At 40.5% G+C, this 17,188-nt stretch overlaps 1 protein-coding gene and 1 long non-coding RNA gene across 7 annotated transcripts in view; one reads left to right on the top strand and one right to left on the bottom strand.

Moving 5' to 3' along the window:
* Znf346 (zinc finger protein 346) overlaps positions 1-17,188 on the top strand; it is a 52,519-nt gene that overhangs the window by 13,955 nt on the left and 21,376 nt on the right. For 4 of the 6 annotated variants that reach the window (XR_002484791.3, XR_013438723.1, XM_078049398.1 and 1 more), the window contains exons 2-5: positions 7,860-7,963; positions 8,735-8,827; positions 10,536-10,680; positions 14,661-14,894. Coding sequence is in view for 4 of the 6 variants with exons in the window: in XM_078049398.1 (XP_077905524.1) it covers positions 7,860-7,963; positions 8,735-8,827; positions 10,536-10,680; positions 14,661-14,894 (576 nt within the window). In the remaining 2 variants the exon portion in view is untranslated. The remainder of the gene's footprint in view (positions 1-7,859; positions 7,964-8,734; positions 8,828-10,535; positions 10,681-14,660; positions 14,895-17,188) is intronic. The other 2 variants (XM_005333161.4, XM_040272508.2) reach the window with 2 other exon arrangements.
* LOC144377709 (uncharacterized) lies at positions 868-7,430 on the bottom strand. The gene is made up of 2 exons (XR_013438727.1): positions 7,356-7,430; positions 868-3,506 (listed from the first exon to the last, which is right to left on the bottom strand). It is a non-coding gene; the product is annotated as an uncharacterized LOC144377709 (long non-coding RNA).

Below are 17,188 nucleotides of genomic sequence, written 5' to 3'. Positions count from 1 at the left end.
CCACAGTCCTATTTTTTATTTTATTTATTTATTTTAAAAATTATTTATTCTAATTTGTTATACATGATAGCAGAATGCAATTCATTTCATATTATACATATAAAGCACAATTTTTCAAGTCACTGTACACAAAGTATTTTCACACCATTTGAGTCTTCATACATGTACTTAGGGTAAAGATGTCTAACTCATTCCACCGTCATTCCTACCCACTAGCCCCTTTCTTTCCCCTCCCTCCCGCTTTGCCCTATCTAAAGTTTCTCTATTCCTCCCATGCCCACCCATCGCCATTATTTTTTGAGAGAGAGAAAATTTTTCAAAATTTATTTTCTAGTTTTCGGCGGACACAATATCTTCGTTTATATGTGGTGCTGAGGATCGAACCCTGGCCGCACGCATGCCAGGCGAATGCCGCTTGAGCCACATCCCCAGCCCCCGCCCCATCGCCATAATGAGTCAGCATCCTCATATCAAAGAACACATTTGGCCTTTGGTTTTTTGGGATTGGCTTGCTTCACTTAGCATTATATTCTCCAATTTCATTTACTTACTGCAAATGCCATGATTTTATTCTCTTTTAATGCAGAGTAATGTTCCATTGTGTATATTGTAAGAGGGGTCCGGCGGAGCGTCGGAGGGAGAGGCCTCACAAGAGACTTACTCCATGCAATTGGCAAAAGGGGATTTATTGGGGATCCATTCCAGCGCGCTAGGGCTCCGTGCTTACTCAAGAAGGGAGAGCAGCCCAGAGCCCTGAGCAGAGGTTCAAACAGAGCTTAAGTACACTTTTTGGGGAGGGCGGGAGGCTTTGCATACATCAGAACAAATCATCATGAGGCACGGGAAAATTGAACAAAAACTCTGAGACGTGATTGGCACATTCATTGGCGGGAACAGGTCGGGCGGGGGTGATTGGTCATTCCTAAGCGGGTTACACATTCAAACTGATTGGTTCGGGCCCTGTGACAAACTGCACAGGGCCCTAGGCTAAATGGCCAGTAGGGCGTTGTTTTAACTATCTCAGGAATCTGGGTGTAACAGAGGAATTTAATAATACCTAATCTTTTACATTCAAGCTTTCCAGCTTAGAAACTTTACCCTTTCATTATGTGCCAAAGTTTCCCTATCCATTCATCTACTGAAGGGCATCTAGATTGATTGCATAATTTAGCTATTGTGAATTGTGGTGCTGTAAACATTGATATGGTGTTCCTGAAGTATACTGATTTTAAGTCCTTTGGGTATAAACTGAGGATTGGGTTAGCTGAGTCAAATCCCAGCCCTTATTTTTTATTTTGAGACAGAATCTCTATAAGTTGCCCAGGTTGGCCTTGAACTTGCACTCCTCCCGCCTCAGCTGGGATCATGAGCATGCACCACCATGCCCAGTCATTCCCAGACCTTTTAAATTTTATTTTGAGACAGGACTTTGTTAAATTGCCCAGGTTGACCTTGAGCAATTTATTCCTGCCTCACCCTCTCAAGTAGCTGGGATTAAAGGCATACATCACTGGAACTGGCTGAATTGCATGTTCTAAGGTCACATCAAGGCTCAAGGAATAGCATGCAAAGTTTACTATTAATTGTAATATAGGAGGTGGTTTAATCATTCTGTGACCAATCATCCTAGCTCTAAGTCAACCTAAGGCAACTTAAGGTACCATAGTCACCCAAAGATAGTGATCACTTTGTCTCCCAGATGCCACTTCCCATAAATTTATTAAGTCTTTGAATTATCTTCCTTTGGAGGTGAGGGTACTAGGAGTTGATCCCTGGTCCTCATGCACGGTAAGTACATGCTGTACCCCTAAACTGTTCCATCACCACCACCATAATAAGTAGGGGTGATAAATAGGTGATAATTCACCTTATGAATTATCTTGCTGTCTGTGTTAGTCAACTTTTTGTTGCATCACCAAAATTACCAACAAGAACAACTTAGAGGGGTTGGGGATTTAGCTCAGTGGAAGGGTGTTTGCCTAGTACGTACAAGGCCTTGAGTTTGGTCCTCAGCACTGAAAAAAGAAGAAGAACTTAGAGGGGAGAAAGTTTATTTTAGCTCACAGTCCCAGAAGTTTAGTCCATGGTTGGTCAAGTTCATTGCTCTGGGCCCTAGGTGAAACAGAACATCATGGCTGAAGAGTGTGGCAGAGGAAAACTGCTCACCTCTTGGCTGTCAAAGAGCACAGAGAAAAAGAAGAAAGAAGGAGCCACAGAGAAGATGAACCCTTTCAGAACATGCCCACAGTCATCCACCTCCTCTAGCTTTTCCCACCTGTCTACAGTTACCACCCAGTCCATTCCCACTAAGATGGACTGATTAGGTTTCAGCTCTAACAATCCAATCATGTCACTTCTGAATATGCATTAAGATCGGAGGTTTGGGGGCTGGGATTGTAGTTCAGTGGTAGAGCACTTGCCTCACAGATGTGAGACCCTGGGTTCGATTCTCAGTACCACATAAAAAATAAAGAAATAGAAAGAAAGATTTTTTTTAAAAAAATAGGAAATTTGGGGGAACAATTCATATTCCAAATCATAATACTGTCTCACACTGGTTCTCTCTGTCTCTACTTCATTGACCCTGTGAAAATCTGCCTTATGCTTTATACTTTGATATCCTGTACCCTAACACTTTCTAATTGGCTACAGAATGGATACAAATGAAATCCTATCAATCATAACTATTCATAAGATTTAGAAAGTTGAAATGTAGTAAAGGCCATATTCCTGTGCTTCTTGGCTATTGTTGCTGTAGGGGAAGGCCATGGAACCTTGAGCTCTTCCTTTATCAGTGGTCTAGCATCCATTCTCCAGCTTTGTATGTTGAGGAGTAGGTTCCATTGGTGATGAAAACTGAGAGGGCTGCCTTAGAGACCCTTATTAGCCTATTAGAACATTTATTCGTTATTCTGGAGGTCCAACCCAGTATTGTCAGCCTACCTGGTGATTTTCTAAGCATGTAATTACCTGTGTCAAACCATTTCTGCCTGTTGGATTAGATGCGCATATCAGGGCAACAGGGATGTGCAGTCAGACATCTGTCTCAGAATTCTGATATTTGTGTAGGTTCTTTTCCCTCTGTAGGACTTCGCTTCCTTCAACTTCACAAACCTCTCTCAGTTTTTATGGATCTGGAATTTGGAGAAGGCATGGTTTCATTCAGGGTCTGTTACATATGCTCACTCAGATGGCAGCTGAAGTTGAAATAGCACAAGAATGGAGCTTCTAGGAGTGGCCAGATAGCTCTTTCTTTTTGTATCACCAGAGCCTCCCTGTATAGTCTTCCTGCATGGAATAATTTGGGCTTCTTCACAGCTTGGTGGCTTTAGTAGTCAAATTGTTCACATGATGGCTGAAGATTTCAGAAGCAAATATTCTCAATTTGGCTCTTTTTTATCAGTTTTTACTCCATGTGTTTATGTTGCTTAGTGCTTAGCCACTGATTCCATAGATTTTTCTAAATACCGGAAGTCAGTAAAGCCTTACTTGGTCTTCTGTTGAATCTGTGTGTTGATAGGAAAGCATATTTAAAATTCAGGCCACTTGAAGTTTGTCCTGTCTTTTATTTCCCCCTGGGCCATTTTGCATCTCTTTCAAGTGTTCATAGCCTTATAATGGGCCAGGAGTGTATCTAACATGGGCCCTCTCACAATCTCAGCCAGGGACATGCTTATCCCAACCATGACTACCGCTTCAGGTCAGTAGAGCCCTTGGCTCTTCCTGCCTCTGAGATCACCACTTCCACCAACTGCATGCATTGCAGCATAGAGGCCTCACCCACCATTTAGAACACAAGTGATATTGCCCTTCCCTGGGGAAGTTATTGGTTCTCTTCCTGCTCCTCTCTGATAGGACCTCTGCCCCTACTGAATACATGAGGAAATGAGAGCAGCCCTGAGGGAAAGAAACCCACAGATCCCCACTGTTCTTACCCAAAGTACAACAGTTTTGGCTTTTTTTTTTTTTTTTAGTTGTAGTTAGTCACAATACCTTTATTTTATTTATCTATTTTTTTTAATAATTGTTCCCCCCCCTTTTTTTTTAGAGAGAGAGAGAGAATTTTTTTCCCCCAGCAGACACAACATCTTTGTATGTGGTGCTGAGGATCAAACCTGGGCCATACGCATGCCACGCGAGAGCTACCGCTTGAGCCACATCCCAGCCCCTTTATTTTATTTTTTTATTTTTTTATGTTGTGATGAGGATTGAACCCAGGGCCTCACACTTGCTAGGTGAGTGCTCTACCACTGAGCCACAATTCATTCAAAGTTCAACAGTTTTTTGTTGTTGTTTGGTATGGGGGATGGAACCTGGGGGCACTCTACCACTGAGCTACATCCCCAGCCCTTTTTATTTTTTATTTTGAGACAGAGGACAGAGTCTTGCTAATGTTGCCAAGGCTGACCTCAAACTTGTGAACTCCTGCCTCAGCCTCCCATATGGCTGGGACTACAGGTATGCACCACCACACCCAGCAGAGTAATCTTTCAAAATATAAACCAGGGCTTGTTGCCTCTCATTACACAAAGAATAAAATCTGAAGTTCATAATGCAATTTATGAGGTCTTACATTCATTCAGCATCATCTAGTAGGCTTCATGTTGCCTCTCCAACTTTGTCTCCTACCACTCTTCTTTTACCACACTCTAGCTACACTGGCCTTCTCTCCATTCCTTAAACATGCCACTCACCCCGGCCTCAGAAAGTGGCTCAGGCAGGAACATTCTTTTCCCCTACACCTTCTTGTGGCTGACACTTTCCTGTGAGTCTTCACTAACTATCCTGCCCCCATCATTTTCTACCAATTTACTTCGTTTCCATAGCATTTCTCATTCTCTATCATTATCTTGCTTATTTATTTACTCTTTACCTTGTGTGCTTTATTTATTGTCATGGCCCCAGCACTAAGTCCAGTGCTGTCATGGGCATGGCACTTTGAATACATAATGTGTGCATCATACAAGTGTACTCTCAGGCCAAAGAGTGGGTTCCAGCACAAAGTATATTCATTTAGTAGGTATTAACCAAGTTCCTGCTTGTGGGTACAGTATTATACTAAATAGTGGGGATACAGAGTCATAAATGGTGTGCCCCTTCCCTGTGTAGTCTATGGGAGTCAGATTCTGAATGTCCTCAAAAGGAGACCTCTCCTTTAACAAAACAAAGTCTGGGGCTGGAGGTGTAGAGCAATGTTAGGGCACTTGCCTAGTGTGCCCAAGGTCCTGGTAGGATTCCCTAGCACCCTGTGGGTAGGGAGCAGGATCCAGAATCTCCAGGTGAGGAGGTGGTGGCTGGACTCTGACCCCTGTTTCATCTTTTCATTCTGTGGAGCTTCTTGCCTCTTTTAAAAAGCTGTGGCTCAGGCTATGTGCCATGGTGCATGCTTGTAATCTTAGCAATTCAGGAGGTGAGACAAGAGGATCCTAAGTTCTAGGTCAGCAACTTAGTGAGGCCCTAAGCAACTTGATGAGAACCTGTCTCTAAATCAAATATAAAATAGGGCTGGGGATGTGGCTGAGTTCAATCCCTGGTATCAAAAAAAAAAAAAAAAAAAAGAGAGAGAGAGAGAAAGCTGGGGATGTAGCTTAGTAGTAAAGCAGTAAAGTGCCCTTGTGTTAAATCCCCAGCATCAAAAAAATAAAATGCTTTGGCCCAGCAGTCTTCACAGATACAGCCAACCTTGGTTTCTCTGAACACAGCAAGGCAGGCAAAGTCTTTCAAAAAAATTTACCAAACACTTTAGGAGAAAAATGTGGTAATAGAATTGTAATGCAAAAAAAAAAATGTATAAAGACATTATGTGTATGGTATGAACATACTTTATATACAGAGATATGAAAAATTGTGCTCTATATGTGAAATAAGAATAGTAATGCATTCCACTGCTGTCATGTATTCTAAAAAGATAAAAAAAAATCGCACACTAAAAAAAGAAAAAGAAATATGTGGTAATAAACAAGAGATCCTACAGGACAGAAATATAGCCAGACAAACCTTTCTGCCCTAAAAGATGAGCATAGTTAAGCCTTTGGCATAGAGAGAGAGGCATATTAGATGTTCTCCACCAAGAACCTTCCTGTTGGGCATCTTTTCTTTTTCTTTTTCTTTTTTTTTTTTTTTGTACCAGGGATTGTAACCACTTAGCCACTTTCCTATCTCTTTTTATTTTGAGACAGGGTCTTGATAAGTTGCTTAGGGTCTCACTAAGTTGCTGAGGCTGGCTTTGAACTTGCCATTCTCCTGCCTCAGCCTCCTGAGTTACTGGGATTACAGACATATGCCACCATGCCTGGCTTCTTCTCCTGGGCATTTTGACCACTTTTTGGAACTGGGAGAAAAGAAGCATGGGCTTGTTCTTCCCTCCTAGTTTTCTGGACTTGGCCTCTACTTCTTGTTATTGATGCTATGGTGAAATTCACATCTTGAGTGTGATGGCTCCCTTCTCATAGAGGCAAGTTCTCCATGCCTAACAATTAAGCACAAGCTAAAACCTGTGATATGTCGGGTGATTTTTAGATGTTTCAAAGTTAGATCCAGAACAGTGAGATAATAATTCCCTTTTCAATTATCCTGATTCTATCTGGTAGTAAGCCTCAGTTAGGTATTACCATGCCTTTTTTCTTTTTTTGGTACCAGGGATTGAAACTAGGGTTTCATGCATGCTAGGCAAGTGCTCAACCACTGATCTACATCCCCAGCCATTTTTATTTTTATTTTAAGACAGGGTCTCGGGCTGGGGTTGTGGCTCAGTGGTAGAGTGCTTTCCTAGCACGTGCAAGGTCCTGAGTTCAATCCTAAGCACCACATAAAATTAAAAAAATAAAGGTATTGTGTCCAGCTACACCTAACAAATAAATATTAAAAAAAAAAAAGACAGGGTCTCAACTGCTAAAGCTAGCCTCAAGCTTTTGAATCCTTGCCTCAGACTCCTGAGTTGGTAGGATTACAGGCAAGTACCACCATGCCTAGCTATAAAGATTCTTTTTTTAAAAACAACTTTTTTTTTTAGTTATACATGGACACAATACACTTATTTTGTTTATTTATTTTTATGTAGTGCTGAGGATTGAACCCAGTGCCTCACATGTGTGCGGTAAGCGCTCTGCCACTGAACCACAACCCCAGCCTTAAAGATTCATTTTAAAGAGAAGTTACTAAGGGGGCTGGGGTTGTGGCTCAATGGTAGAGTACTTGCCTAGCATATGCAAACTACTGGGTTTGATCCTCAGCACCACAAAAATAAATAAATAAATAAAGATGTTGTGTTCATCTACAACTAAAAAATATTTTTTTTTTTTAAAAAAAGTTACTTAGTAGGGGCTGGGATTGTGGCTCAGCGGTGGAGCGCTTACCTAGCATGGGTGGGACCCGGGTTTGATCCTCAGCACCACATAAAAATAAAGGCATTGTGTTGTGTCCATCTACACCTAAAAAAAAATAAATAAATATTTTTTTAAAAAGTTACTTAGTAAAAAAGGTTTGTATTTATAAAATTATAAAATAAGTAATAATGCAGATGGTGTGAGATGATAGCATAATAACTAACTACATCATAACTATAGTAGGTGGTAGTAACTAACAACTTTGTATGTATTAGTATGACATTCTATTACTTAGTGCTTGTGTTTAAGACAGGGTTGAAAGACAGTGCTGTTGGGGCTGGGCTTATAGCTCAGTGGTAGAGTGTGTGCCTAGCAAGTGTGAGGCACTGGGTTCAATCCTCAGCACCACATAAAAGTAAATAAATAAAAGGTATTATGGTATTATACCCATCTACAACTAATATATATATATATATTGACAGTGCTATTGCGGTAATATTTGTCAACTCAGATTTTTTCTTTTCCCCTCTGTAGTGGAACACATGATCCAGAAGAACCAATGCCTCTTCACTAATACCCAGTGTAAAGTTTGCTGCGCCTTGCTGATTTCTGAATCCCAGAAGCTGGCACATTACCAGGTACCTTTTCCATTGAACCTTTAGCACTACTTCACTTCTTTGATCCAGTGCCAAATCCTCACTTCTCCCTGGCGTGCACCATGAAATGTAATTCTTAGCACTCAGGCTTTATGTTCATGCATGTTGGCTTGTGACCTGTAGATTGAGGTGATGTCTCAGAGTCTCATCTCTCCCGTTCAAATCAGGATCATTATAGTGTGTCTTCCCTTTCAACTTGGTAGAGTAGAAAGCAGAAACTATGAGTTCGAATTTTAGCTCTGCTACTCATCTTGGGCAAGAAACTTCACCATCTTTAGCCTCAGTTTCTTCTTGCATGAGGAGATGATGATTTTCTCATTGATTATTGTGAAAACTAAATTTTTATTTATTTATTTAGTTAGTTGTTGGTAGACCTTTTTTTGGGTGTTGCTGGGGATTGAACCCAGAACCTTGTGCATGCAAGGCAAGCACTCTACCGACTGAGCTATATCCCCAGCCCCAATGGGCCTTTAATTTATTTATTTATGTGCAGTACTGAGAACTGAACCTAGTCCTCACACATGCCAGGCAAGTGCACTACCACTGAACCACTGCCCCAGCCCCAGAAAATTAAATTTGATAGCATGTAAAGTACCTCTCACAGAGTGGGGTCTCGATAAACTAAGTTTCTTCCCCCACATTCTACACCTCAAAAGTTTTTGTGAAGATGAATCAGATGAAAATCTAGTCTTTAATGCCTTCAATATGAAATGGCAGTTGGCTATCTTTGATCTTTTTCCTGGGTTCTTGCAGAGCAAAAAACATGCCAACAAAGTGAAGAGATACCTAGCAATCCATGGATTGGAGACATTAAAGGGGGAAATGAAGAGACTAGACTCAGATCAGGTAATACAGCTGCCATGTTGAAACCTCTCGCTTCCTGATGAAGCCAGCACACAGGTTGGTGTGGTGAAAGAGCCTGGCCTTTGAGTCAGTTTAACTCGACTACAAATCCTGCTCCTATTTTGTAACTTAGACAGGTTTTATTACTTCTCTGAGCCTCAATTTCTTTCTCTATGAAAATGGATAACACCCTAAATATCTACAGGATTTTCCTTAACTAAAGCAACACAAGGTTTATAAAAAGCACCCAACACAGAACCTGGCATGTAGTAAGGACTCAGTAAATAGAACTATTATTATTCATACTACCCAACAATTTCTTAGAGCAGGACAAGAAACTATCCCAGAGAAAGTAGAGGGAAGAAAGCTGCTTACTTTCTTGAGAGCTGTAAAAAAGAACTGAGTTTAGAATGTTTTGAGTAAGTAAGTAAAACAAATGCCTGCTCTCATTAATTGGTAATTGCATTTATTTTGGGGGTCAGAATTACTGTGAGAATTATGTTGAAATAACCCCTCTCCCTTAGGAATACCTTATTTCTGTTCTGTGGTAAGCTGTACACATAGAATGAGAATTCAGTGAACCAGGCACTGCAGTTTCCTGGGTGGACAACTTTGGGCAAGCACTTCTCTCTGAACTTCACTCATAGAGATGATTCCTATGTCTTAAGGCATTGTGAGGAGAAATTCCAGTTCCTATTCGATGATCTATAAATAAAAGTTTATTTTACAAACTGCTACCTTCTATTTTAGTGGCTAGTGGTTTGAAGGACCTTGCTTGTCCCTTTTGGAAAGTCCCTGAATGTCTCCCCTTGTGGCCTTTCTTATGATTTAAAATTGAAGAAGATAGGATGAACTCTGTGACTGGGCAAGTCACTTCACCTTGTTGTACTTCAGTTTCTTCAACTCTTGGGGTGGCTGAGTAGTTCAAGTGAGATTACAGCACCTACTCCCAACAAAAGTTACTGAGCCCAAAATATCAACAGTGCCAAGGTTCAGAAATGCTAAATGAATACCTTGTTCAGAGATCAGACTTGCTTAGATTGGGACACCTTAATATAGGTTTAAAATATGTCTCCCAGCCTAACCATGATCAAAAAGTAAAATCCAATGATGTGCTTATTCAGAGAACTCTGAGCATCTACTGTGTGCCAGACTCCAGCAGGGTTCAAGGAATAGGAAATAAAATGTGAGTCAAATAGTCCACACCTGAATTTTGCACTTGAGTTCACAGAAGTCTTCTAAGCTGTGACACTGTGAGTTTAGGGTGTTAGCAAGCCATATTACAGAGGTCTACTTAGCTCTCTGGCATTACAGAGGAGGAGTAAGATTCTTCATGGAATGCAGACATGAAGGGGCTTGATAATTATATGCTGAATTATTTTCTTGAGTAAAAGTCTCCTAAAATGAAGAGCAACTATTTCAAGTAGGCCTCAAAGGCTAAGCAGACAAGACATCAGGCAGGAAAGAAAGGAAGAACATTCTAGACAACAGGAATAGTTCAAGCAAAATAAAGAAGCAATAGAGAATAAAGTGGGGTATGATGAGTAGAGACTGGGACAAAATAGTTGGAACAAAATCCAAAAAGGCAGTTTGGGGGTTAATAAGTGAAGGGGGTCTTAAATGCCCAGTGTACTATGGGCACTGGGGAACCACTGAAGATTTTCTGGCCGGGCAGTGGCATGATCAGACCTGTGTTCTTTCTCTCAACCAGAAGAGCAGCAGAAGCAAAGACAAGAACCAGTGCTGCCCCATCTGTAACATGACCTTTTCCTCCCCTGTTGTGGCCCAGTCGCACTACCTGGGGAAGACCCACGCAAAGAACTTAAAGCTGAAGCAGCAATCCACTAAGGTGGAAGGTACTGGTTTTCCTGAGTAGTGCTATATTGGGACCCTTCCTGTCCTCAGGGCATTATTGCCAGGTGCTCCCAGAAATGTTCACTGGGACCACAGAGAGGTTGAACAGCTTTTGAGAGCTCTTATAAATATAAAAAGTAGACTCCCACTTCATTGAAATGCAGCCTCAGAGTTATGCTCACCTAACCTCCCTTTCTTTGGTTCCACCAGTGTTTCCTCAGTAGAAGATTCTTAGCCTGGACTTTTGTCCTGACCAAAAACTGCAACTCAGAAATGCCAAAGTTCTCCAAGACACACATACACACATACACTGTGAGAGTGTTCTGTCTCCTGCTTTTCCCACTTAGTTTTTTCCCTCCCACTACCCACTTGCTCTTATTACCTTGTTCCAAGTTGAAAGCTAAGTCTGTGCCCTTTTCTCATGCTCAGGTTTTGCCCTACTCACTTTAATCCTCAAAAGCTGCCTGTTCTCTACACAAGGACTTGCCTTTCAAAGCAGAATACTTCAGTGCCAACACTACTGCCCAGCAAGCTGTTTGCAGCTGCCATGGATTTGTTCCCAGTGCAGTGACTTCTAAAATAGCCTCTTTTATCTTGTCACCACTGGAGCTCACCCCTTGCTTTCATCTCATTAACTTCTGGTTTGCTGGAGTTTTTAACCTCTGCTAACTGCAGTTAGTTAAGAGGGAAAGTTCTTTGATCTTTGTTTCATTTTTTTCTCGTGAATTTTTGCTTCTGTATTTTGTGCCACAAAGTAGACTACACTATTTGTACTATTTGTTTTACTGTGTTATGAAAACAAGACAATAATATTTGGAAGTTTTGAAGATAGGGTGAAAACGCACTCATAATTATACCTTCTTATCACACCTAAATCTAGTTACTCAATGTATGAAACAATGAAATACGGCCTTTGAAGTCATAGATACCCAGGTTTAAAACCTGGTGCTGCTGTTTATCATTTGTATAACTTCTTTGTGTCTGAGTTTCCTCACCTGTAAAATGTTATTGCTGTCTACTTCATAGATGTGAGGTTAAAATAATGTATGTTAAAAACCTAGGACATAATAGATGCTCAGTAAATGATCATTGTTGTTACCATTAAAATAGCCAGTGGGTAGAATTCCCTCATAAAATGCAATAGTTGATCCAGTATCCACCACTGGGAACATGCCATTGGCCTTGCTTACGATTAATTAATCTTTGACTTGTACTGATTGCTTTTGCTTAAAACCAGTATTGGTACAAATCATGATGCCACAATGTTTAAGCATTAGGCCAAAGGATACTAGCTTAAGAACTGAACTTTATCAAGCCATATTTATCTTTCCACAAATGGGAAAATTCTCAGGAACAAATTTTATCCCAAAACTTCCACACTAAAGAGTTTATTTTCCATATTTACTTTTAGCCTTTGTCACTTGAAGATAATGTTTTTACATAGTTGTCATCATAGTCCATGAATCACTTGTATTGTTTTTACTTTTCATTCGATTTTTGTAATTTAAGCACTTTTCCATGTAATCATGTACGTTTATAACTTCTTGAAATTAAACATTTTTCTAATGTATAAGTAATATGTGCATGTTGTAAAAAACATGGAAAATATAGATAAATAGAAAAATTATCATAATTTCACCCTTGAGCAATAACCACTGTTAACATTTTGGAGTACTGTTTCCTCCTAAAAACTTTTTTTGTTATGTATGTGTTTATGTGTATTTATCTGTTTGTATATTTACTATGTGTATATTTAGGGTAATTGCATATATAGGAGCATATAAACATAGAATACCTTAAAAACTTTGTTTTTTAAAAAAGACACACACTCATTATGAATAATTCCAATTCAAACAGTGCAAAAGTACAAAAAATAAATTAAAATAACACCAAAATCCTACCACCAAGAGAACTACTCTTAATATGTGGATGACATTTCAAAATGCCAGTATATGTAGATAGATGGCACAGTTATTTTTAATAGTGTCATGACTGTATTATATGTATATTTCTCATTTATATTTTTAATTTAACATAACATTTATATTTCCCTGTGTAATTAAAAACTTTTTTTGTAAACATTTACAGTGACTACATTATAACCACATTTAACCATTCCCCTAATGTTAAACATTTGAGTTTTCCTCTTCTGTTTCCTAGTATTATAAATAACACTATAGTGGACATCCCTGTAGAATATTCTTTCCATATGTCCCTTGCACATGCTAGCCAAGCATTCTACTACTAAGCTATATCCCCAGCACTTTTTATTTTTTATTTTGAGACAAAGTCTCACTAAGTTGCCCAGGCTGGCCTCAAACTTACAATCCTCCTTTGTCAGCCTCCTGATTAGCTGGAATTATAGGCTTCCAGCACTGCCCCCAGTTCAATGACCTTTATCTCTTAATGATCAATATTATCTCTTTTCTGATGTCAAAAAATCTACATTCATTGTAGAAGAATTGGAAAATATGGAAAAATACTTTTTGACTTTGTTTTCATACAGTCACTTACCTATGGTTTTTGCTGTTTTAGAAAATTGAGGACACAAGAAACAAATTGCTTTATAACCTGCCTTTTTCTCCCATTCATCACCACAAACAATATTTTCTTATATTCTATAACACGTAGTTTACTTTTTCCATGGCTTGATGAAACAAAAATCAATGGCCAGAGAGATTGAGATTCCTTATACTGGAAAACTATTGTGGGAATAGCCAGCATATTTCTTATGGCTTGAGAAAAATCTCCAAAATGGCCCCAGTTGAAGTGGTACAGAGACAGAATAGCATCTGAGCCATCTCATCTACCTGTGAGTGCTGCTGTGCTCTATCCCTTCTCTACCACTGATGGTGGTTCTGGGATCCACATTTTTATAGCAGTGGTTGCTAGGTTAACATTGTTCCCCATTAGTACTTATTAGCGAGTCATTGTATCCACTTTATAAGGCATCCGCACAGCCTGCAGTCAACATCAGAACCCATGCTGACTCACAGGAAGCTCATACTATGCCCATACCAGGCTCTGCTTCACTGAATCATACCCCAGCACAGTCAGGGAAAGCATCAGTTGTAGCCTTCTTGCCACACTCTGGCAGCTGGGCGTGGCAAAGAGAGCTTGGGCTCTAAGGTCACACAGACCTGGGTTCACTCACTAGCTTAGTGATCTTAGGCAAGCCACTTTACCTATCTGAGCCTCAGTTTTTCTCTGTAATTTGGCAAAATAATACAAACATCATTAGGGTGGTTCTGAAGAACAAAGGGAAAAAAATATGTACAAAATGTGTAACCTGATGTTCACTGTCTTCTCTCTCACACTCAGCCTAGAAAGCAGTGTAGCCTAAAAGGCATCACTGGTGTGGTTTCCTGACCTCGTATGAGCTCAGAACCTCAATGTCTACATCAGTGCAGTGGTCCCAGCTCTGTAACTGGGATACTTTTTTTTTTTTTCAGTTGTAGATGGACACAATACCTTTATTTTGTTTATTTACTTTTTTATGTGGTGCTGAGGATAGAACCCATGCCTCACACATGCTAGGTGAGCACTCTACTACTGAGCCACAACCCCAGCCCCTAACTGAGATATTGTGAAGATGCAAATAAAATACCCAAACTTCTTACCCACTTGCTATGAAAGTCGAGGAAATTCTGAGGGACGAAAAGATTGCAGTATTCACCTCTAGTTTGTAATAGTTAAGCAACTTGATGGCAGAAGTTCAGAGTCTCTTCATGGTATGAGAAAATCAGAACTTAAATGCCTAAAGTAGTTGAAACTGCTGAACAAATTAACTGCTTCTGGGCTATCCCAGATCTTCCCAGTTTTCCCAATTAGAGAAGGTGTTCATTGTTTGATTCACATAGGCAGTGCCACATCTGCCAGTATGATTAAATAGTGACACTGCCTTTCTTTCTCTTCAGCATATTTGAAAGCTTGGCACCTTCTGGGTTTTTTCATTGTTTCTGTTTGAACTCTTTCACCGCAGCTCTGTCGAAACGCCTTACAAATCCTTTCCTTGTGGCCTCCACCTTAGCCTTGCACCAGAATAGAGAGATGATAGACCCAGACAAGTTCTGCAGCCTTTGTCATGCGACTTTCAACGATCCCGCCATGGCTCAACAACATTATGTGGGCAAGAAACACAGGAAACAGGAGACCAAGCTCAAACTCATGGCGCACTATGGGCGGCTAGCGGACCCTGCTGTCACTGACTTATCAGGTGAGAGGGCCCAGCTCCCATTCAGAGCTGGATCAGGTCTTGACCATTGGGGCCAGGTCTGTGCTTCTACTCCTTATGTTTTCTAAAGTAAGATTTGCAAACTTAGATGCCTGTAGAAGTCAGGCTGGAAATTTAAATGAGCGCGAGTGAGAAAGGGATATGGTCAGCTGAAAAGTGTATGCCTCTTCTAGTCAGCTCTAGACTATTCAGTTTTTCAGAAAACTCTGGAAAGCCAGATTTTTATAGGAATTTCTCTTAATTTTTTATTTTTTAGTGCTGGTGATCAAATCCAGGACCTTGTACATACTAGGCAAGTGTTCTATCACTGAACTATGTCCCCTGCCCAGATTTCTCTGAGATTTAAATGTGGGAGTAAATTTTAAAAATTTTAAATCCTGTGTGAGTAAAACCCAGTGTGCAAACCAGATTTGAGCCAAGGGCCACCAGTTTATAACCTCTGATTTAAACTCTCTTGCAAGTTTTGAGCTATATCTCAAAAATTGACTACTGTGTACAAGGCCCTGCAGTCAATCTTCAGTACCGAAAAACAAAAAACTCCCCAAGTGTCATCCACATATGAAGGTCTCAGTAGCTTGTGCTGCCGGATTTTGAGTGTCCTCGGCATACTGCTTTCCTAGGAGCAGGGGCCTATCATACATGTCCTTGGGATAGTGTAGTTAAGGAGACCGTTCTGGCTCAGAGAATATTTTCTACTTCCTTAACCTCAAGGTTTCAATCAAGCCTGTAATCTCAGCTGCTTGGGTAGCTGAGGTGGGAGGATCACAAGTTAAAAGCCAGCTTCAGCAATTTAGCAAAGCCCTAAGCAATTTAGCAAGACCCTGTCTCAAAATACAAATAATGCTGGTGATGTTGCTCAGTGGTTAAAGGCCCCTGGGTTCAGTCCCCAGTACCACCATCCCTCCCTCCACCAAAAAAAAAAAAAAAATTCCACTAGAGTGGGAATTCATAAACAATTAGGGGGTCCCTCCCATTATAGTAACTACTCACAGCCTATAATAAATGTGTGTGTGTATATTAAGGAAATGTTATTATTGTCTCCTTCATTGAGTCAGGAAATATTGTTGAGTGCCTACTGTATTCCCTTATTGAAGAGTAGTAGTAGAGCCTACATGACCATTGGTGTTGGTCCTCATTGCTCCCTCAGGGTAGGTGAATGCTAGGAGGGAAAATTCTAAGTGGAAGAGGTAGAAGATAAAGTGTTCTCATGTTGACCTGGCAAACTTTGGCAAGCCATGGAGGTACAAGTCAACACTTGAGACCTTCTCAGTATCTAGATGTGGAACAGGTTGGCTTCAGAGAGCTTGCTGCTTAGAAGCATCTGTTCTCTTCCCATAATCATAGGGAGGGTGAACAACCCAGTGCCATAGATGTTCCAGATCACATATGGGCACAAGGTGGGAGGGATCATGCTTCTTTAACAACCGTCCAAACACCAAAGGCAGCCATACATATAGGCCATTCCTGAGCCTTGCTGACATGAATGAAACAGGTGCAAAGCAATGATCAGGAAGCAGGGGGAGAAAACTATGGGCCAGGTCCTTTATCTGGGTGCCAGGGATTGTTCATCCAGTACCTGCTGCATAAATTACTTCAAGATAGGGAAGGGGTATCTGATATTTACTTACTGTTCCCTCATACAGGCAGGGTCATTCCCATATGCTTAGGATTCTTTAAATTTAAGAACCAAGAAGCTCAGAGCCTCCCTTTTTTTTTTTTTTTTTTTTTTTTTGAGAGAGAGAGAGAAATTTTTTTTTCCCGGCGAACACAACATCTTTGTATGTGGTGCTGAGGATCGAACCCGGGCCGAACGCATGCCAGGAGAGCGAGCTACCGCTTGAGCCACATCCCCAGCCCCAGAGCCTCTTTTTGGACTGCAATTAATACATATAACATTATGTCCAATGGCCTGACCCAAGATTCCCTTGCAGCAGACCTTTCTTCCTTCACTCCAACCCTGACTCCTTCAATAGTCCTCCCAACTCTTGTCTTTCTTTTTTTGTTGTTATTGTTCATTAGCAGGACTGAGTCATTGCAGTGTTTAGCTGCTTATTTTAACTTGCGTCCATTCTGCTCTTCTGTCTCAAACCAAAGCCGCCTCCTTATCTCTGTCTTCTCCCTCCATTTTTCAGAGGCTAATTACTTAATCCTAGAATCACTAGCTTTGGGTTTTTGGTTTGTTATTTTGCTTGAGGCATCTGAGTACTTTATAGATTAGCCCAGATCCTTACTAAAAACCTAAGCAGAGGACAAGTGTGCTGGCAAATGCTTGTAAT

Source organism: Ictidomys tridecemlineatus, chromosome 1 (genome assembly GCF_052094955.1).
Source record: "Ictidomys tridecemlineatus isolate mIctTri1 chromosome 1, mIctTri1.hap1, whole genome shotgun sequence".
NCBI lineage: Eukaryota > Metazoa > Chordata > Mammalia > Rodentia > Sciuridae > Ictidomys > Ictidomys tridecemlineatus.
The sequence above is the reverse complement of the archived record's forward strand: the minus strand, read 5'-3'. Positions and strand labels throughout refer to the sequence as shown.